Source organism: Lycorma delicatula, chromosome 7 (assembly GCF_047948215.1).
Source record: "Lycorma delicatula isolate Av1 chromosome 7, ASM4794821v1, whole genome shotgun sequence".
Lineage (NCBI taxonomy): Eukaryota > Metazoa > Arthropoda > Insecta > Hemiptera > Fulgoridae > Lycorma > Lycorma delicatula.
The window spans coordinates 127,724,734-127,743,049 of NC_134461.1; the positions used below are offsets into that span (position 1 = coordinate 127,724,734).

General features: G+C 29.3%; 1 protein-coding gene across 1 annotated transcript; it reads left to right on the top strand.

Moving 5' to 3' along the window:
- The first annotated feature begins 1,250 nt into the window (after positions 1-1,250).
- On the top strand, positions 1,251-13,249 carry LOC142328069 (uncharacterized). The gene is made up of 2 exons (XM_075371541.1): positions 1,251-1,389; positions 11,250-13,249. Exon 2 carries the CDS (start codon positions 11,257-11,259, stop codon positions 12,907-12,909), a length of 1,653 nt encoding a protein of 550 aa, XP_075227656.1. The 5' UTR covers positions 1,251-1,389; positions 11,250-11,256; the 3' UTR covers positions 12,910-13,249.
- The last annotated feature ends 5,067 nt before the right edge of the window (positions 13,250-18,316 follow it).

Consider the following 18,316-nt stretch of genomic DNA (forward strand, 5'->3'; position numbering starts at 1 on the left):
ATCTTTTACGCTAAATTTTTTGCGCCAATATTATTACTAGTAATCTGTTTTATATTTTCAAATCTTTGTGTTCCCCTACAGATTTATTCTACCCCATTCTTTTATTACCGAGCTGACCAAATTTTGATGTCTTTATACACGGATTTAATTAATTGGTTTACAAAACTCTAACGCATATTTCTCTCCGCAAGTATTCATTTTCAGATTAATTAATTTCGAATTTTATCAAACTATCTATCTTCAATGTTTTCCGCGATATCGCATTTCAATTTTCGCTACCGTTATACATATTACATATAAAAAATTCCACACGAGCCGGCTTTTTTGTACTCATATAAAACGAATTTTTTTAAATGAAAAATACAGATAGATGTATTTCAGAAAAAGTATATTTATTAATTGTTAATAGAAAATAAATAATATTAAAATGTATCGATTACAATAATGAATTAAAAACGTTTTACCAAGGGTAAATATCTGTCATTTAATTTTATTTGCGGAAGTGCATTTCGAAACGAATGTTTCAACGTCAATTAAATTACATAAAAATAAATCTACAAAAACGTCTACACAGTAAAGAAATCGATATAGAAAATATACTCGTAGAATCAAATACAAATTGGAACAACAGCGATCAAAATTTAAAAAATTTGTTTTTGTTTAATAAAAAAAAATTAAATATTTAACGTTAAAATTAGAAATTTTGGTTTTGTTTACATCTACGGCGACGATATCCTTAAAGGGTAATCATTTTTATCGGCCAAAAAATAAATCTTTTACTTAATATATCTACTTAAATTACTCGTTTACTTACCTTAAACTAACCCTCTTCTTGAACGATATGTTAATGCGGAAGAGTAAATCTTCATCGAATAAAACAAATAAATTAAACGCGAATATATATCTTATAAAACTAAATTTAAAGATGTTTATATTTAAGAAAAGAAAAACCGGCCGTTAAAAGAAGAAGGGATTATATAAAAAGTAGTGGAGGGAGCACATCGCTTTTATTTACCTAGTTATCATCGCTTAAACTCATCCGAATCAACGACATGAATAATAAGTAAACGACAAGAATAAATCGATTTATATATAAATATATAATTATTAAATATTTTCAAACGTATAAAGTAGATCAAATTTAACAGGCGGGTGGATTTTTTATTTAAGAAAAGAGATAAAGTCAAGGGGGCCGTGTTTTGTGATATTCACAAATGCGTATACTCGTAAATGTATGATAATATGTTTAGTCCGGTTTCAGTTTCGGCGGACAATATGATTGCGTAATGAACCCAGGGACGAGCAAGAGAGGTCGGAAACGGGTGTGGTCTTATATATATACCTGGTACAACTGCGGTATCGTCATCGCAAGCCGTCGCATCGTCTCGGGTGAGTACCAGAATGCAACGCATCGCTTTTACTTTTAGTATACTGATAACATATAACGGTAAATATTTCGCTTAGAATTACATACGTTTGCGAATTATTATGAAAAAACTACTTTAAAAAAGTCCATAATATATAATTTGATAATTCACGACGAAAAAATAGAAATATCGATAAAATTTCTTATTAAACTAAAATTAAAAGTAATGTAATTATTATTTACAAGTTAAAGGAAATCACGGTTTAATTAGCCGCCAAACAAAAGTGTTAACTGTTAACGCGTTAGCTTTTACTGTAAGTTTAAATACGTAAATAAGTAAACTAATAAGTTTTAATTACCTTTATATACTCGTACATTAACTTTTATCTATGAAAGAAAATCGACAAGATTCACTTTCAATCGATTTTAGCAAACTTTGAAGAATTTTTCATGTCGTCTTTTTTTCTTATTGTTTTTTTTTTTATTTTTAAATACAAAAAAATAAAACAAAAACATTAAAAAGGAATCAAATGTTTAACTATTGAATGTGTTTACCGCACACCGCTGCAGGAGTAATCTAACGAACAAAGATAATTATTACCAGGAGCTGTAAAAATTTGTTAGATCTGTACAAATGTGATAAGAGATTTTGTCCGATCGGGAATCAATTGGTTTCATATAAAATATTTTTATACTTTTTCTTCTATTACTTTAAGAATTGATAACACTGACACAAAAAAGGCATTAATTTAAAAAAAATACATATGATATATATAATATTTACGGTCCATCCTGAGAGCGAAGCTTGTTAAGCCAAGCTAATCGATTGTAAGTAAAACCTTCGTCAATATTTTTTTTTTATAAACTACGGAAAAGTTAATAAATTTCCTTTTTATATATAAATATATGTAAATAAATTATTATAATCGGGAATTTATTAATTAATTATTTTAATTAACTTAACTAAAAAAAAAAAATTTTTTTAAATTATTTCCATTTTAAATAAAACACTTAAATACTTTTTAGTCTATAAAGTTAACTAAATTACAAATAACTACATAATATGTGGCATACTAATATTTGAGAGATAAAAATCATTTCACCACCCAGCTCTATATTTTCATAGAAAAGTATTTTCAAAATTGATAAAATATAATAATTACATAGTAAGTAGTAAACATTACTCGGGGGAAAAAACTAAAATTTCGAAATAGAAATATTTTTTCACCGTATGCAATTGTAGTTAAATGTCAAATTTAAAGGTACTAAGTTGAACGTTTTGAAAATAGACGAGTAAAAAAATTGTTCGCATAAAAACTCCCCGACAAAATTGTTTGAATACTGACGGAAAGGACAAATCTACCGTTAACTTTCCATTAAAACGCTACCTAAATTGCATATCGTAGAACTAATAACGTAGAAAAATTCGAGATATAATTGAAATCGTTAAAAACGTTTTTGAAAAACATTTTTCTTTAACATAATAGTCCAAAAAAAACAACAATTATTTTATTAAGTTTCTAATTATAATTTAAAAAATGCACACAAACTTATATAAATCTAGAAGCATCACATATTATGTACACGAAATTATAAAATTAGTAGCAAGACTTAAATGTTACGTACACATAAATGTCGTAACGTAAATTAATTAAAATGTATAACGACACAAATAAGTTAAAATTAAATAGTTATAATTCTCAAAAAAAAGAATGCGCGTATTTAATTGCACGTTAATTATAGACGTAACAAAAATAATTTACAATGAAATAAATAGAAAATCAATTTCATATTAAAATAATAAAAATTAGATCAGAGACTTATTTCTATACATTCTATTGCTTTAAAAATAATGACCTAAAAGAACAATTTTTTATAAATAATTTGATTAATTTATAAAAAAAATTATAAAAATTAAAAAATCATTGGAAGCTAAAAGAAAAAACAATAATAAATAAATAAATAAAATAGCAGTATAAATTAAAGTTACAATTTAAAAAAAAAAGAGTTTATTTTAAATTAAAATTATTTTAAGTAATATATGTGGTATATATATATATATACTACAATCAGAGTAATATGTCCAAAAATAATAATTATGGAGCTAAATAAATAATTTGAGAATTACAAAGCAAAAAATTATTACATTAACAAAAAGCCTGCAAACAATTGCACAACTTTTCCCCGGAACACTCTCCCACGCAAAGTATAATTTTGATAATAAAAGGTTATTTGATCAATAAGACCGAATTTTTTGTTTACCGAAAATTTTAATTTTATTCTCAATTACGGGTCAAATTTGTTTCCTTGTAACCGGTCAGCAAAACCGATGAAACTATTTTCACTTTTATAAAATAATAATAGTAATTATTATTATTAATATACTCTCGCAATTTTTATATTTTATTTTATAAAATTGTTAACTTCTTTTGCATTCGTAAAAATCTGAATAATAATAATATTACAATTTACAATATATTTACAATTTTTATTTAAAATTAAATAGATTTTACTTACCTTAATTTTATTGCATTATTTCTATTTTACTTGAACGATTATTAAAAATATTTTATGAAGTACGTAGCTGTCAGGCGGGGAAGTCAAGCGGACCCAAAACTTTACTAAAAATTTTGAATTTTATTTAGCATTTATGATGTACGCAAAGTATAATTTTGATAATAAAAGGTTATTTGATCAATAAGACCGAATTTTTTGTTTACCGAAAATTTTAATTTTATTCTCAATTACGGGTCAAATTTGTTTCCTTGTAACCGGTCAGCAAAACCGATGAAACTATTTTCACTTTTATAAAATAATAATAATAATAATTATTATTATTCATATACTCTTGCAATTTTTATATTTTATTTTATAAAATTGTTAACTTCTTTTGCATTCGTAAAAATCTGAATAATAATATTACAATTTACAATATATTTACAATTTTTATTTAAAATTAAATAGATTTTACTTACCTTAATTTTATTGCATTATTTCTATTTTACTTGAACGATTTTGTTGAACAGAACAAAATCGGAACACTCTCTTTTCCCCGGAACACTCTCCCTTCTGTTCAATTTTTTTTTTTTTTTTTTTTCGAAGCCACAATTTTTTTTTCGAAAATAGGTTTATTAAATAACAATTTATAGGTACTTACACTTATAATTATTATTTTAACTCTAATTTTTAAATAATAAAAGCTATAAAATAGATAAATAATAAAATAGATAATTTATTAAATATATATTTTAATAAAAAGACTTTCACGGTAATATCCAACAGTAGTACTTTGTTTCTTTTTTGTCATTTCTTATCGACTTCAAAAAAGTAGTTAGGATCTTATTTGGAAATATAAAATATAATACTTATTATGTTACCTATCTTTACTTCGGTTTTTTTATTATATATATGTACATACATAACTATAATTCGCTTCTAACTCTTTTACTTGAAACAACAAACTATACGTCACAGCCAAAGCACTGGTGAAGACGCCAAATTGTCTTGCGTCGAAAGCGAATTAAAACCTACATAGAAACAATCGACGAACGGCGTCGTTCGAGAGCTTCTGACGGACTGACGACGCGTGTCACGCGGGAAAGGTGAGGTGAAAAGCGAGTACAAGTGGCAAAGCGATAGAATCGGTGCCTAATCCTCGTTAATCGATTCAGAACGATTTTTAAATGTTTTTTTTTTTTTCTTATAAAATAAATAATATTTGCGTATGTAACTAAAGAGCCGCATCTGGCTCGCGAGCCGCAGGTTGCCGACCCCTGCTCTACATTAATATTAGATACAGTGAAACTGTTAATCTTAAAAATTACCATTTTTAAAAGTTAGTATTTTAATTACAGGACCATTCAGTCCCCTTATTTTTAGGCGTTGAAAAGTTTATTTATTGAAGTAATTATTCGTTTCAATAAATCAGCTCGATCTGGTGAAATCGTATTCAACAAAGCCAAAAATCAACAAAGTGCATCAGAAGCGCGAATTTCCGGTTTTTAACAAAGAATGGATGTTGCCCTGCAGTAATGATTTTTGAAAGCAATACTGTTATCCATTTTTTTTTTTTTGTAATTTCATTTTATATGTCCTTTGTATTCTTCCAATAAATACATTATACTTGTATATTTCTGTTTTTTCTTCCTCCTTTTTACGTAGTTGTGACTGCATCGATCGCTTAATACTGCTACTTGCCAGTACCCGTAAATTGTGTGGTTTTGGAACCGTACTCGCAAAAAATAAAAGGTTCAAATTGACCCAAAAACGATTAAAATTTGTTTAAACGCCAACCCCTTTCATTCATACTAGATCGCATTTTAGATTATTGCGAAACTAAAGTATTATAGCGAAATCAGCTCGCACCTGGCGGTGCTCGCAAATTCTCATCCGATTTGGGCTACAAACTTGATGTTTTAGGACGTTTGGGAAACCGGCTCGTACCTAGTAGTTCTCGCAAAAATCTAATTTTGGCTTTCTAACATCTCACCCTTGAGGTTACAACATGAAAACCTTGAAAACGTATCCAAAAACCCGGTTTTTTATCTCTAACATAGGTTTTTCTATAAACCGATTCGGGTACTCACGTATAACGCCACCGCAGCTACAGCTTTATTTAAAAACAAAGTAGTCAATCGGATTTCGGTGGAAAATGAACAGTCTCTTTATTAACTTTAATAAATGGTTATTTATATTTATTTATTTTATAAATATAATTTAACCAAACTTAACCTTTCTTTCTTTTTCCTGTTTAGCCTCCGGTAACTACCGTTTAGATAATTCTTCAGAGGATGATATGTATACGTGTAAATGAAGTGTAGTCTTGTACATTCTCAGTTCGACCGTTCCTGAGATGTGTGGTTAATTGAAACCCAACCGCCAAAGAACACCGGTATCCACGATCTAGTATTCAAATCCGTGTAAAAATATCTGGCTTTACCAGGACTTGAACTCTGTAACTCTCGACTTCCAAATCAGCTGATTTGGGAAGACGCGTTAACCACTAGACTAACCCGGTGGGTTTAACCAAATTTAACCTACGCTCGCTAACCTTGACTAATTAACTCCGTAATTTTTTGAGTATTTATTTAATAAATTCAGTAATTATTACAATTATTTATTATAAATAATCAAAACTCCTGTTAATTAGTCAAGGTTAGCAAGCGTAGGTTAAGTTTGGTTAAATTATTTTTATAAAATAAATAAATATAAATAACCGTTTATTAAAATTAATAAAGAGTAAACTCTATATCGGCCCATTTTCCACCAAAATCCGATTGACTACTTTGTTTTTAAATAAAGCTGTAGCTGCGGTGGCGTTAATACGTAAGTACCCCGATTTGCTTGAAAATCAGTAGGCCTATTCCCGATAGGTCCGGTAGAGCAGACGAAATAATCTATACGTACTTTACGTATATAAACACGTAGAATCGGTGTTCAGGACACTCCAAAAAGTAAAGAAAATTTGGGCGCCCCCTCAGAAAATCTGACCGGGTGCAGTAGTGATTTCCACAATCTCTTTAAAAAACCGCTAAAAATGAGAGTTTATTAAAAAAATACAGCTACCATGATGGTGACAATCACGGTACGCATGTTACATCACAAATATAGTCGAAAATCAGACCAAATATTCGTGACAAATTTCTACTTTCCACGGGGGAGATGAGGCAAAAACCGTTTGGAAATAATGTGAATATCCTCCCGCCCCAAATACGAACGCCTTAAAAACTATGGAATTTTAAATATATTAATAATTTACGTACTAAACTACTCCTCTCCGTTTTTTATTATGACCAAAATTTAATGTTTTAAATTTTGACACACAATCTTTTTGGTCCGCTTTCGAAGAATTTAGGTTGAGCCGGTCCGAAGATATTAATAAAAAAAAACCCAGACCGACACACGTATGATCATATATCTTCCGGAGACTTTTTTTGTTGTTGGACAATGGGGGTCATGAAATGTTGACATTTGCAAAAAAAAATATTAATAACCAAAATTTTGGCCTATCGTTATACTTTGTACTTTCCCATTATAGCTAAGTTGCTGCAGTAGCAATAGAGCTACAGCCGAGAAAATAAAAAATATATATATCACGTGTTTTATTTTATCCTTTAGGTGATATAACCATTTAATAATATTATAATACAAAAATAAACACAAAAAAAATAAACAACATTTAATTAAATTTATTTAATTTTATTAAAATTTTTTCAAGTTATACTTCAAAGAGCTTCGAATTTGGAGAGAAAAGTCATTTAATTATTTTGTATTATATTATTAAATGGTTGTATTACCTTAATGTCTACAATAACAACCGAAAAGTTTCTTTTATCTTTAGTTATAAACAGAGTAGACAAATTATTTTTCGATGGCAAAAAACAATTTAAAAAAATCATGATATGAGAAATTAGTTCAGTTACGAAATTAAACAGTATAACATATGGGAACTCGTAACTATTGTATATTTACAAATAATTTCTTAAGTTTAGTTAATTTACATAACGATTAATGAAATAACAAAATAAAATTAATTATACATAAAACTTACAAAATCATTAGAAAATTATGAAAAAACTAGATTAAAATAAATTTATTAATCTAACATCTGAATAAAAGAAGAAAAATTACTAAAAAATGTTGTGGGGAAAATCCTGCAGATAATTTTAAAAATCTTAATAATATAATTAAAAAATATTAGATTTTAGACTGAAAATTTTATTTATTAAATTATTTTATTATATGTAATAAGCAAGTAGGACATAATGTTAGGATCGAGCTTATTAATTTTCCTCCAAAATAAAAACTTTTTACAAGTCAGATCGAGCCTCTACAAGGTGCGCCTGGATATATCAAGAACAAATAAGAGACATTTGTGTGGTGAACTGAATATATAAACGTACTTCACAACTTCATCTATCATAGTCATACACTGCTATCATCTTGCTAGATCACATCTAGAGTTTTAACTCTGAACCTAGTCCCACCACAGGTGACCCCTTGACAGATAACCGTGAAAGGTCTTTTAAAGAATACTCCACTGGCTGAACCAAGCAACTCCAGGATTCATAAAAGGCAGCACTAGGATACAGTAGGCTACCTCTCACATCACTACATAGTCAAAATTAAAATTAATTCATTCCCCAAAACAAGCAACAAATCAAGCTTCGAAAACTAGAAGAAAAATAGACCCTATCCAACTAATCAAGAATGAAAATTACCAAAAAGCATCCGAAAAAATAACAATCACGGATAAACTTGAAGACCTTGTCAACATCCATAAATAAACTGCAGAAGAATTGTCCCCCAATAACACCCCCATAAAAAGCATCAATAGTGGATAAGTGAACGCGACAAAATAGCGAAGAAGAGACATCAAGCACGGCTATTAAACCAAACCGAAAAATCAGAAACATCTTTAAAAATCTAGTAAAATAAACAAAAGAAACCAACCACCTAAACCCTAAGGAAAATATAAAAAACACCACCATAAAAACACACTAAAATCAATAGAAGAAAAATTCAACAAAGCCCAGTCAAGAGATTGGGTTACCACAAAACCTTCAAGAAACAACTGCAAATATGTGAACCCCCAACCCTACTAATGAAAGAAATGATTATGAAATCCATAATCTAGCCCATTAAAGACACACAAAAATCCTAGCTAAATATTTCAACCAACTTCTAAACTCCAAAACTTCGACACCAACACCGTTGGAAAACACCAACTCTCCGCAATAAAAGAAGACTACTAAGGACTGGGTAGATGAAGAATTACAAAGCAGCGGGGGAAGATCAGAACTTTGTAGAGCTCTGGAAACATGCAGGAAGAGAAACACAAAATTTTTTCAAGAATCATCCTCAAAATGATCAATTTACAACTCAAGAAAGAACTAGGACAATACCAGGGAGGTTTCAGACCTTGGAGTAGCTGTCTAGACCAGCTCATAAATCTCAAGCTAATAATGGATTGTAACAGAAAAAGAAGCAGACATAGTGATGTTTGTAGACTTCAAGAAAGCATGCGACATTCACAGGGAATTCCTACTAAAAATTCTAAAACACCTTGGATTACATCTCAAATTAATAAACATGATAAAACTGCTAAGTTAAAATATTTTTCTCTGAAGCAATGTATTTAACACATTGTTTCACGACAGAAAAACTTAAAATTCATTATTTTAAATGATTTAAGAAATCTTCTTATGGTTGTAACATGTAAAGCACCTGATTTACCAGAAGCACAGACAAAAATTACTTTCCTGGAGTAATGTATGTATTATGCATCCACTCGCGGTAGTTAACAAAGTAAATGTGTGATTTGAAGGGCAGAATATCGCCGACATTTTGTGGACTTGTTATGCTGATATGCTATAGCATATTATTCTCAGTAATCAAGGCAACAAAAAACTACTCCATTCCTCACTTTCCTTAGTTCCTGGCAGGAACCTTTAGAGTGCCTATCATTTTTGGAGTGATTTGTGGCTAATGGTCATGTCTAATTTTAGCTGTTACATATCATACAGTAAATATGCATTATAATTATTTTAATTTACCAACTGAAGTTTGTTAACCGACTGTAATTAGTAGCAATAACAAAATGTTACTTAAAATTTTTCTATTGATCTGGTTACATATATATATATATATATATATATATATATACTCTTAAAACAAGAGACATGTGAACACACCTCAAATCTCATTATATTTATAACTTACTTATAAAAGCTACCTCATACCTCTTTGAGCTATGACACATTATTGTACAGACTTTGTATCACAGCTGATGGAATCACCGGTGCCACTGAAATCAACATTAAGGTTGATCAAGCTTAAAAGCCATGTAAATTTTAATATCCCATGAAAGGGGGAAGGAAGTAAGATCACCATGATAAAAACTGATAGCTTAATCCATTTACTTTTCCATCTTATTTTTGAATATTTTCCTTGCAATTTAACAACTACTAGTATTCACCGTCTCAGATATTAAACCACAAAAAAAAACAAAACATTTTCATAATTTTAACTTCTAAAATCACCAAGTAATAACTGCAAAAAAGATATGGAATATTTATTGAAAACGATCACTGAAATACAAAAATAATCAATAATTTGTAAATTCACTGCCTTACTAAATTCCATTATTTCATTTGCTGGTGTCTAGTTTTATCAGATTAATGTTCTACCAAACTGCTTTTCCAGATTTAAAGAAAATGCATTCTTGGAATATAAGTTCTGGATTACAGTTGACATAAGACATGTTTACAGAATGGTCGATAAATTTATAAACTATTTTCTAATATAGTGGATCCTACAACCATTATAACCACAACCAGCATGCAATGAGTTAGATCATCAGTTTCATTTTTTTTCACTTAAAGAATAATATGCTTCAGGACTAATTCTGGCATACCAATCTGCATAGTCCAGGGTATGTATAACTCCACTACCATCATTAAGATCTCCACTCCCATTATTAGTAAAAACATAAGGCTAAAATTTCTTATTTTATAAATTCTAATACTTTTATAAATATTTATATGGGTAATGCTTATCGTTTAATTTTTTTTTAATTTAATTTTTTTTCTGATCATTGATTTAGTCCTAAAATACATCCTTTTAGTTTCATACATACGTTTTAGAAAAAAATAATAAATAATTATAAAAGTAAAACTTTATCACTTGTCCCATAAATTATCAATGTAGAAATTCTTCCAAGAGTTATGAAAATCAGAATTTAAATTAATTAGGAGGTAGATTAGTTGATTCCTTTGACATAAATAATTGTAATTTGTAATTCCTTTAAATTCCCTACAAAGTGATCTAGGAATAATGTTACTTCAATTCATACAGAAATGAAAATACTATGATTTTGTTCCAGTAACACCATGAGAAGCTTCTGGTACATAATTCATTTGGTTCATGCCGTACTGGCAGGTGATCTGTATGGCCCAACAGCTTACAGTCCAGCAATAGGTATCGCTTACTCTGCACCACCAGTAGTAGCTCCGCAGCCTGTGTCTCCACTTCATTATGCTTCTCCGTTAAGAACATCAGTGGGTTATGGACCTTTAGCTGCTGCAAGATTTAATCAAGTAGCAGCTACAGCACCTTTAGTCGCTCCTGCTCCTGCAGCAGTAGCATACGCTCCAGCAGCAGTAGCCTACGCTCCAGCAGCACCTGCCTACACTCCAGCAGCACCTTTAGTTACAAAATATGCAGCAGTACCGGCTGTAGCTGATATTCCAATTACACGATATGTAGCTCAACCTGGTTTTATTCAGAAGTATGTTGATGTTGCACACTCTAAAATAGCAACAAGTAAAATACAAATACGCCGTCCAGCGATTCAAAAACAATTTTATGATATAGAAGAAAGGGTAGTAGTACGTCCAGTTGCTTCAGCTGTAGTAGAACTCGACCAACCCTTATCAAAAAGTCAAACAGGACCAACTGTTGTACATCCAGCATTACCAGGACAGATTCATGCAGTCCCTGCTGCTTATCCAGTAGTCCCAGGTCCAGTTGCAGCTGCTCCTTTTCCCCCAGTTCCTACTTATGGCCCACCACCACCATCTACACCCCAAAATCCAGAATTCCCTGAAATAAGTTCACCCAGTAATGGTCAAGAATCAGACGATTCAGACAGTATTACAGTTGAAAATGAAGATGTACGTGCAAGAAGTGGAACACAAGCATCACCTCAAGAGGATCAGGCTGAGCCACAACCACAGTCTCGATTCCGACCGCAGCCACAACCTGAGTCTCGGTTCCAACCACAACCACAACCTGAAACTCGATTCCAACCACAGCCACAACCTGAAACTCGATTCCAACCACAGCCACAACCTGAAACTCGATTCCAACCACAGCCACAACCTGAAACTCAATTCCAACCACAGCCACAACCTGAAACTCGATTCCAACCGGAGCCACAACCTGAAACTCGATTCCAACCGGAGCCACAACCTCAACCAGAAGAAAGAAATCAACAAGATGAACAACTACAATCAAGATCAGGCTCAATTCCATTACCCCCATCTCAAACACAAGCAAGATTCTTAAGTAGACAACAGATTTCTCCATTAAACAACTTTGCACCTGAGTCTCGTTCTTATTCAGAAGAAGTAATTCCATCTTCCAGAGCGAGTTTATCGGAGGAACAAAGTCAATCTAATCAACAACGTTTGATTGAACTATTGACAGGAAGAGGTGGTGTCACTGAAGTACGATCAGGAGTATCAGTAAAATCTTCTGGAGAAGGTCAGCAAATAAGAGGTAGAGTTTTATCGGTAACACCAGCTCCGCAATCTTCAGGATCACCAGATGAAAGAGTATCAACTAGACGTGTTGTTGTAAATCGTCCGATTCAAACATTACAAGAAATTGATGTCGTACAACCATTTACAAAACTTCAACGAGTATCTGTACAACAACCAGCCTTTTTTAAGACACAAAGAGTAGATATCGCTCGTGTAAAGACCATCGCTCCTGTTCCAGTCAATTCATATACTTCTTATCCCTATCCATATGTACATTAATACATACGTGTAATAAAGCTGTGAATTTACCATTGTACATAAGGTATTATTATTACTAAAGATGAGTGTATTTTTTACATTTTTATGAAATTATTACTTCTTTCAAATTCTTAAATATAAACTACTGTAAAATCAAAATTTGTATATTCTCTAAAACAGTACTGTAATAAAGAAATGCCTGTAATGCATCATTTTAATGTTCCTAAAATATATATATATATAAATTACATCTTTACTGTCAAGGTAATTAAGTAATTACACAAATGATAAAGTTTTTATTAACTTTAGTAAAATAAATTGTTTTGTGAAGAATAAATTAAATCTGTGTTACAATTATAAAAACCAGGTAATGTATGAACCAAATTTCTATACACTGTATTTATAATGAATTAATTAAATGCAAAAATAATTTTTTTTTTTAAATATATTACTTTTATTTATTCGTGTAATGTAAATTTATATATGATTTGATTTGAAAATATATATATATATATATATATATATGTACTCTGAATATGTATTATGTATGTAAATTTATTTGTAAATTATATTTATACTTTGCTGAAAATGTGATTGTTTAAAATTATTCCTTACAATTATCATAAATTAGTGGCTTCTATTTCCAACCTGATTTATTAATCCCACGCTAGTATAAAAAAGTATTTTAAAAAGAAGAGATATTAAATGTACCTTTTTTTCAAACTGCAAGTTTTATCCAACAAATTTATCAAAGAAAATTGCTATACTGAAATACATCATTGCTCTATAACAAACAAATCAACAGCAATTATTTTATATTGCATTATTAATCATAAATTATAATGCTTCAAAGTTACACTAAAATAACCAAATTAAAAATGGAATAATAGATGGCAATGTTTTGAAAAGGTTTTTATAATTTTGTAGATTGAAATTAACAACTGACATTTGTTGAAATTTTGAATAAAAAGAACAAAAAACTACAGAAGCAAATTAAAATGCAAAAATGATTTTAAAATTAATGAAAAAAATTTGTCTTTAAATGTTTTTTACATGATATTATTAGGCAAGAATTGAACTGATGTATCAATCATTATTCTTATTCAAGCCCATTTTGGCAATTATCTTAAATAATGATTAAAATTTGAAGGATGAAATGACAGTAAATTTTATGACTGTGTCCAACATTAAAGAATTCATAAAAAGTTTTGTAGTAGACTAGTTATCCCTGTAGGACTTAAAAATTATTTGAATAGACAAGATTGTACACTAGTAGGTAAATATTGGAAAAAGAAGTCAGGCAGTATACAACTGAGTAATTAAGGAACATAACTATTAATTTTATTTAGTACGCAGAAGAAAATGGTTGCTTATTCATTAGAAGAAAGTAGTTGGCAAAATTATTTTATTGTTTTCTCTTTTATTTTCCTTCGTTCTTTTTTGTTTTCTTCATTTAATTTGCCCGTCTCAAACATTTTTGACCATGAATGATGTCTAACACAAGTACTGCATAATTAAATTAACATTGCACCTTAACTTGATCATCATAGTGCTATTACCAACACCAATCTACAGTGTAAATAACTTAGCTTCACCTTCAGAAAAAATGTGAGCAGCTTTCAGTTAAAGTAGATGAAACAAATCTACCTGTTACTTCTCTTTATCAAAGTATTTAATGATATTGTTAATAATATTTCTATCTTCACTACCAATATATGGTTTACCATATTTGAAGACGAGTCCTTGTTTACTTCTTAACCATTGCAAAATAAATATTAGAAAGAAAATGAGATAGGATGATAAAATAACAAAAAAAATAGTACACTAAATTTAATTTAAAGAATAGTTTCATAGATGAAAATTCTGTAAATAAACAATGCAGAATTAAATATTAATATCCATATTAATTAAAAATAGTAATAATAAAAATTTGCTAATTTATTAGTAATAATAGAAAATAACAACGCTTTATATGCAATACATAAACAGCTGTAGTAGATGCTTGCAACCCCTCATTACTTGTAACTGTACGATTGTTGAGTCAACTGGCAGTTTAGAAATCTTTAGTTTGTTTTTTCCACATCCAATGTTAACTTGACTGTTCTTTATGTAAGTATGTATGGTTTGTTGTAATTAAAAAAGACATTATTTATTAACCATTGAAGTAACAAGTAAATTGCAAGTGCGATTTACTTGTTACTTCAAATGAAATTATTACTTGAAATTACTTATTACAAAATAATTTCTAATAGTTATTACGGTATACCCAAAGCCAATATTTGCAAAATTTTCTTTTTTGATTGGGTTTCTGGTTTTTTTACATCTTTAATTTTTTTTTAATTTACAGGTTTTTTATTATATAGATTCATGATGCGATTATTATATTAATCATGTCTAATATATCAATGTATAAGACAATAAAAAAATTTACCTACTAAAGTACATACTATATTCTACTAGTTTGACCAAGCTAAAGTTATACATAATTTTAAAAAAAAATAAAATATGAAAATATTAACTTTTTAAAGCTATGGCATACTATATGTAGCAATACATATAATTCAACTTATTTTTAGAATTATGCTATCTCAGTACAAGCTCTTTTGTTTGATAAGCAGATCTTGTCTAGGCTCAGGTTTCTAATTTCTGATGAATTTCTTTTCAGATTTCAGGCTTTTCTAATGACTTAAAACAAACCTTAATAATTTATTTTATTACTTTAAAAATGTAAGAATAAAGTTTTCAAACATTTCTTATTTGGTCGTAAAAAAAAAACCATAATTTGCCAGAGTATATTTGATGCAGGAAATTCATATTTAAACTGACTCTGGCTAACATTTTAAAGTAAAGTGAAGCTAGAGCTAGAGAAACTGGAGCTAAATATAACTGAGTTCGCCCAGGTACCCAGAGGGCATCATTCGAGACTCACTACGTATAGCCATTCACCCATCGGCACGATAAGTTTCCACCTTGGGTTACTTAGTAAGGTGTCGCAACATCACCGATGTAAGAAGAAATAGTATAGAATGTTGTAATGTAGCTGTGTAAGGGTATACGTTGTAATTTGTGTAACGTTCTTGGCATACTGTGTGTTAGTGTAAAGTGTTCTGGAGCTCTGGGTGTAATCAGAAGAAAAGTTGCAGGGGCTAGGGATGTGGGGGTGCCAACCCCCTAAACTCCTAAACAGTAAAACTCCCTGCTAATGAAAGTTAAATAAGAAATTTAACTCTAGAAACTGATACTAACCAATCAGAATTTTCCACTAGTGATAGTATATTCCAGTGCCTACTCTTTGGTTAGAGTGTATTATTTTATGAAGAAAAATAATTACGTAAATAAAAAAATATATTAATATATATTTTGCATGTACATCGACATATGTTATATATATACGAATTTTCCACTAGTGATAAGTATATTCCGGTGCTAAGCTAAGGGGTAAACACAAACACAGACTGTGTTTCTGTTTCCTTGGAAACTTCCAAGGAAGTCACCACATGACTTCCTTGTACACCTATTAATTATATATACACATTTTTTTTAAAATGAAAAGTACATAAAATTTTATTACATTAATAACTTCTGACACACATACAAATGCCATTCAGTACGGTAGGATACGTACATATAACAATATTGACCATAATAAAAGAAATGGTCCATTCTTAAAATATAAGGTATATTCACCAAAAAAAAATTAATAAGTAAACCATACAAACTGTACTAAGTTTCATAAATTAGAATTCCCACAGGCAACTATTCATGAACACTGATACTATACCCGTTTTTGTTTTTTTTTCAGTAACTTATCATTCACTAATTACATTTAAATAAACAAAATTGCTGCTGAATATAAGTAGTAATCTGTAATTCATTTTTGAACATGAGAAATATATAGCTAAGTAAAGTTGCATGTCAATCTACAACATTCATGACTTCACATCTTAAAATATTTTTCCTTAAGTTAGTAGGTTCTTTCTGTTTGGAACAAATTATCAAAAACAAAGTTTATGCTCAGACACTGCTCAAGTTTTGGGACTCTGACACTCAAGGGAAGTTTGGGTAAAATTAATTTTTATGAAAATAATCCATAAACAGTAAAAATAATTTTAAAAAATCTGATGTGGACACTACATGACTACTTTGTACACCTATTAAATTACATACACGCATTTTTCTTAAAAATGAAAAGTACATAAAATTTTATTTCATTAATAACTTCTGATATTTTTTCATATATATATATTATTACTGAATTATTTTTGTAATTTTTTTTACAATCTGAGGTTAAAAATGATTAATAAATCAACATATATAAATTTTAAAAAAAAGATGAAATCAAATTTTTACCAATGTGCCTTCCCCTTGTAAAATCCAAATATTTCATTAATTAAAACTTTATTACACTATAACTCTGGAACCAATCAAATAAGTACCACTTATGATATATTGTTGAAGAGCTCTCAATGACAGCTTATTGCTGCAGTTAAGAAAAAGTCCAAATACAAATCTTTTGAACTTTGGTTTTTTTTTGGACACTTCTGGTCCAGTCGAATATGATCAAAAAAAGAGGTGCACAACTAAATGTTACAAAAGTCCTAAATTCAAAATTTCAACATCCTACGCCTGCCTAATCGATTCTGAGTTATGCAAGGTACATACATACATACATACAAAAATACATACGTATGTACAGGATTTTTTTTCATAGAATATTTGAATATTTAAATCTATTTTTTTTTTTTTGTAAAAAAATGTTTGCTTAAATGTCTTCTTAAGACACAAAACTTAAAAATGTTTAACTTAAAAAATTGTTTAGATTTTTTTTATTAATCTATATACTTTCTTGTTATAGCTATAGTCTGGAAAGTAAAAAAAGAAGAAAACAATTCACATTTTTCTTCTTTTTTTTTAAAAAACAAAAATTATTTTTGTTCTGAAAGAACAAAAAGTTCTTTCTGGCCGTATAAGTTAAAATGGTACTTACATATTAACGCCACCGCAGCTACAGCTTTATTTAAAAACAATCAATCAGATTTCGGTAGAAAATGAACAGTCTCTTTATTATTTGTATTTATTTATTTTATAAATATAATTTAACCAAACTTAACCTACGCTCGCTAACCTTAACTAATTAACACCGTAATTTTTTGAGTATTTATTTAATAAATTCAGTAATTATTGCAATTATTTATTATTATTTATCAAAGCACTCCTGTTAATTAGTCAAGGTTAGCGAGCGTAGGTTAAGTTTGGTTAAATTATATTTATAAAATAATATATAAATAACCATTTATTAAAATTAATAAAGAGACTGTTTTGAATCTGTTAAACTCTATATAGGCCCATTTTCCACTGAAATCCGATTCACTACTTTGTTTTTAAATAAAGCTGTAGCTGCGGTGGCGTTAATACGTAAGTACCGTTA

Coding starts and splice junctions, on each gene's coding strand:
- LOC142328069 (XM_075371541.1), top strand. CDS start 11,257: ATGAGAAGCTTCTGGTACATAATTCATTTGGTTCATGCCGTACTGGCA.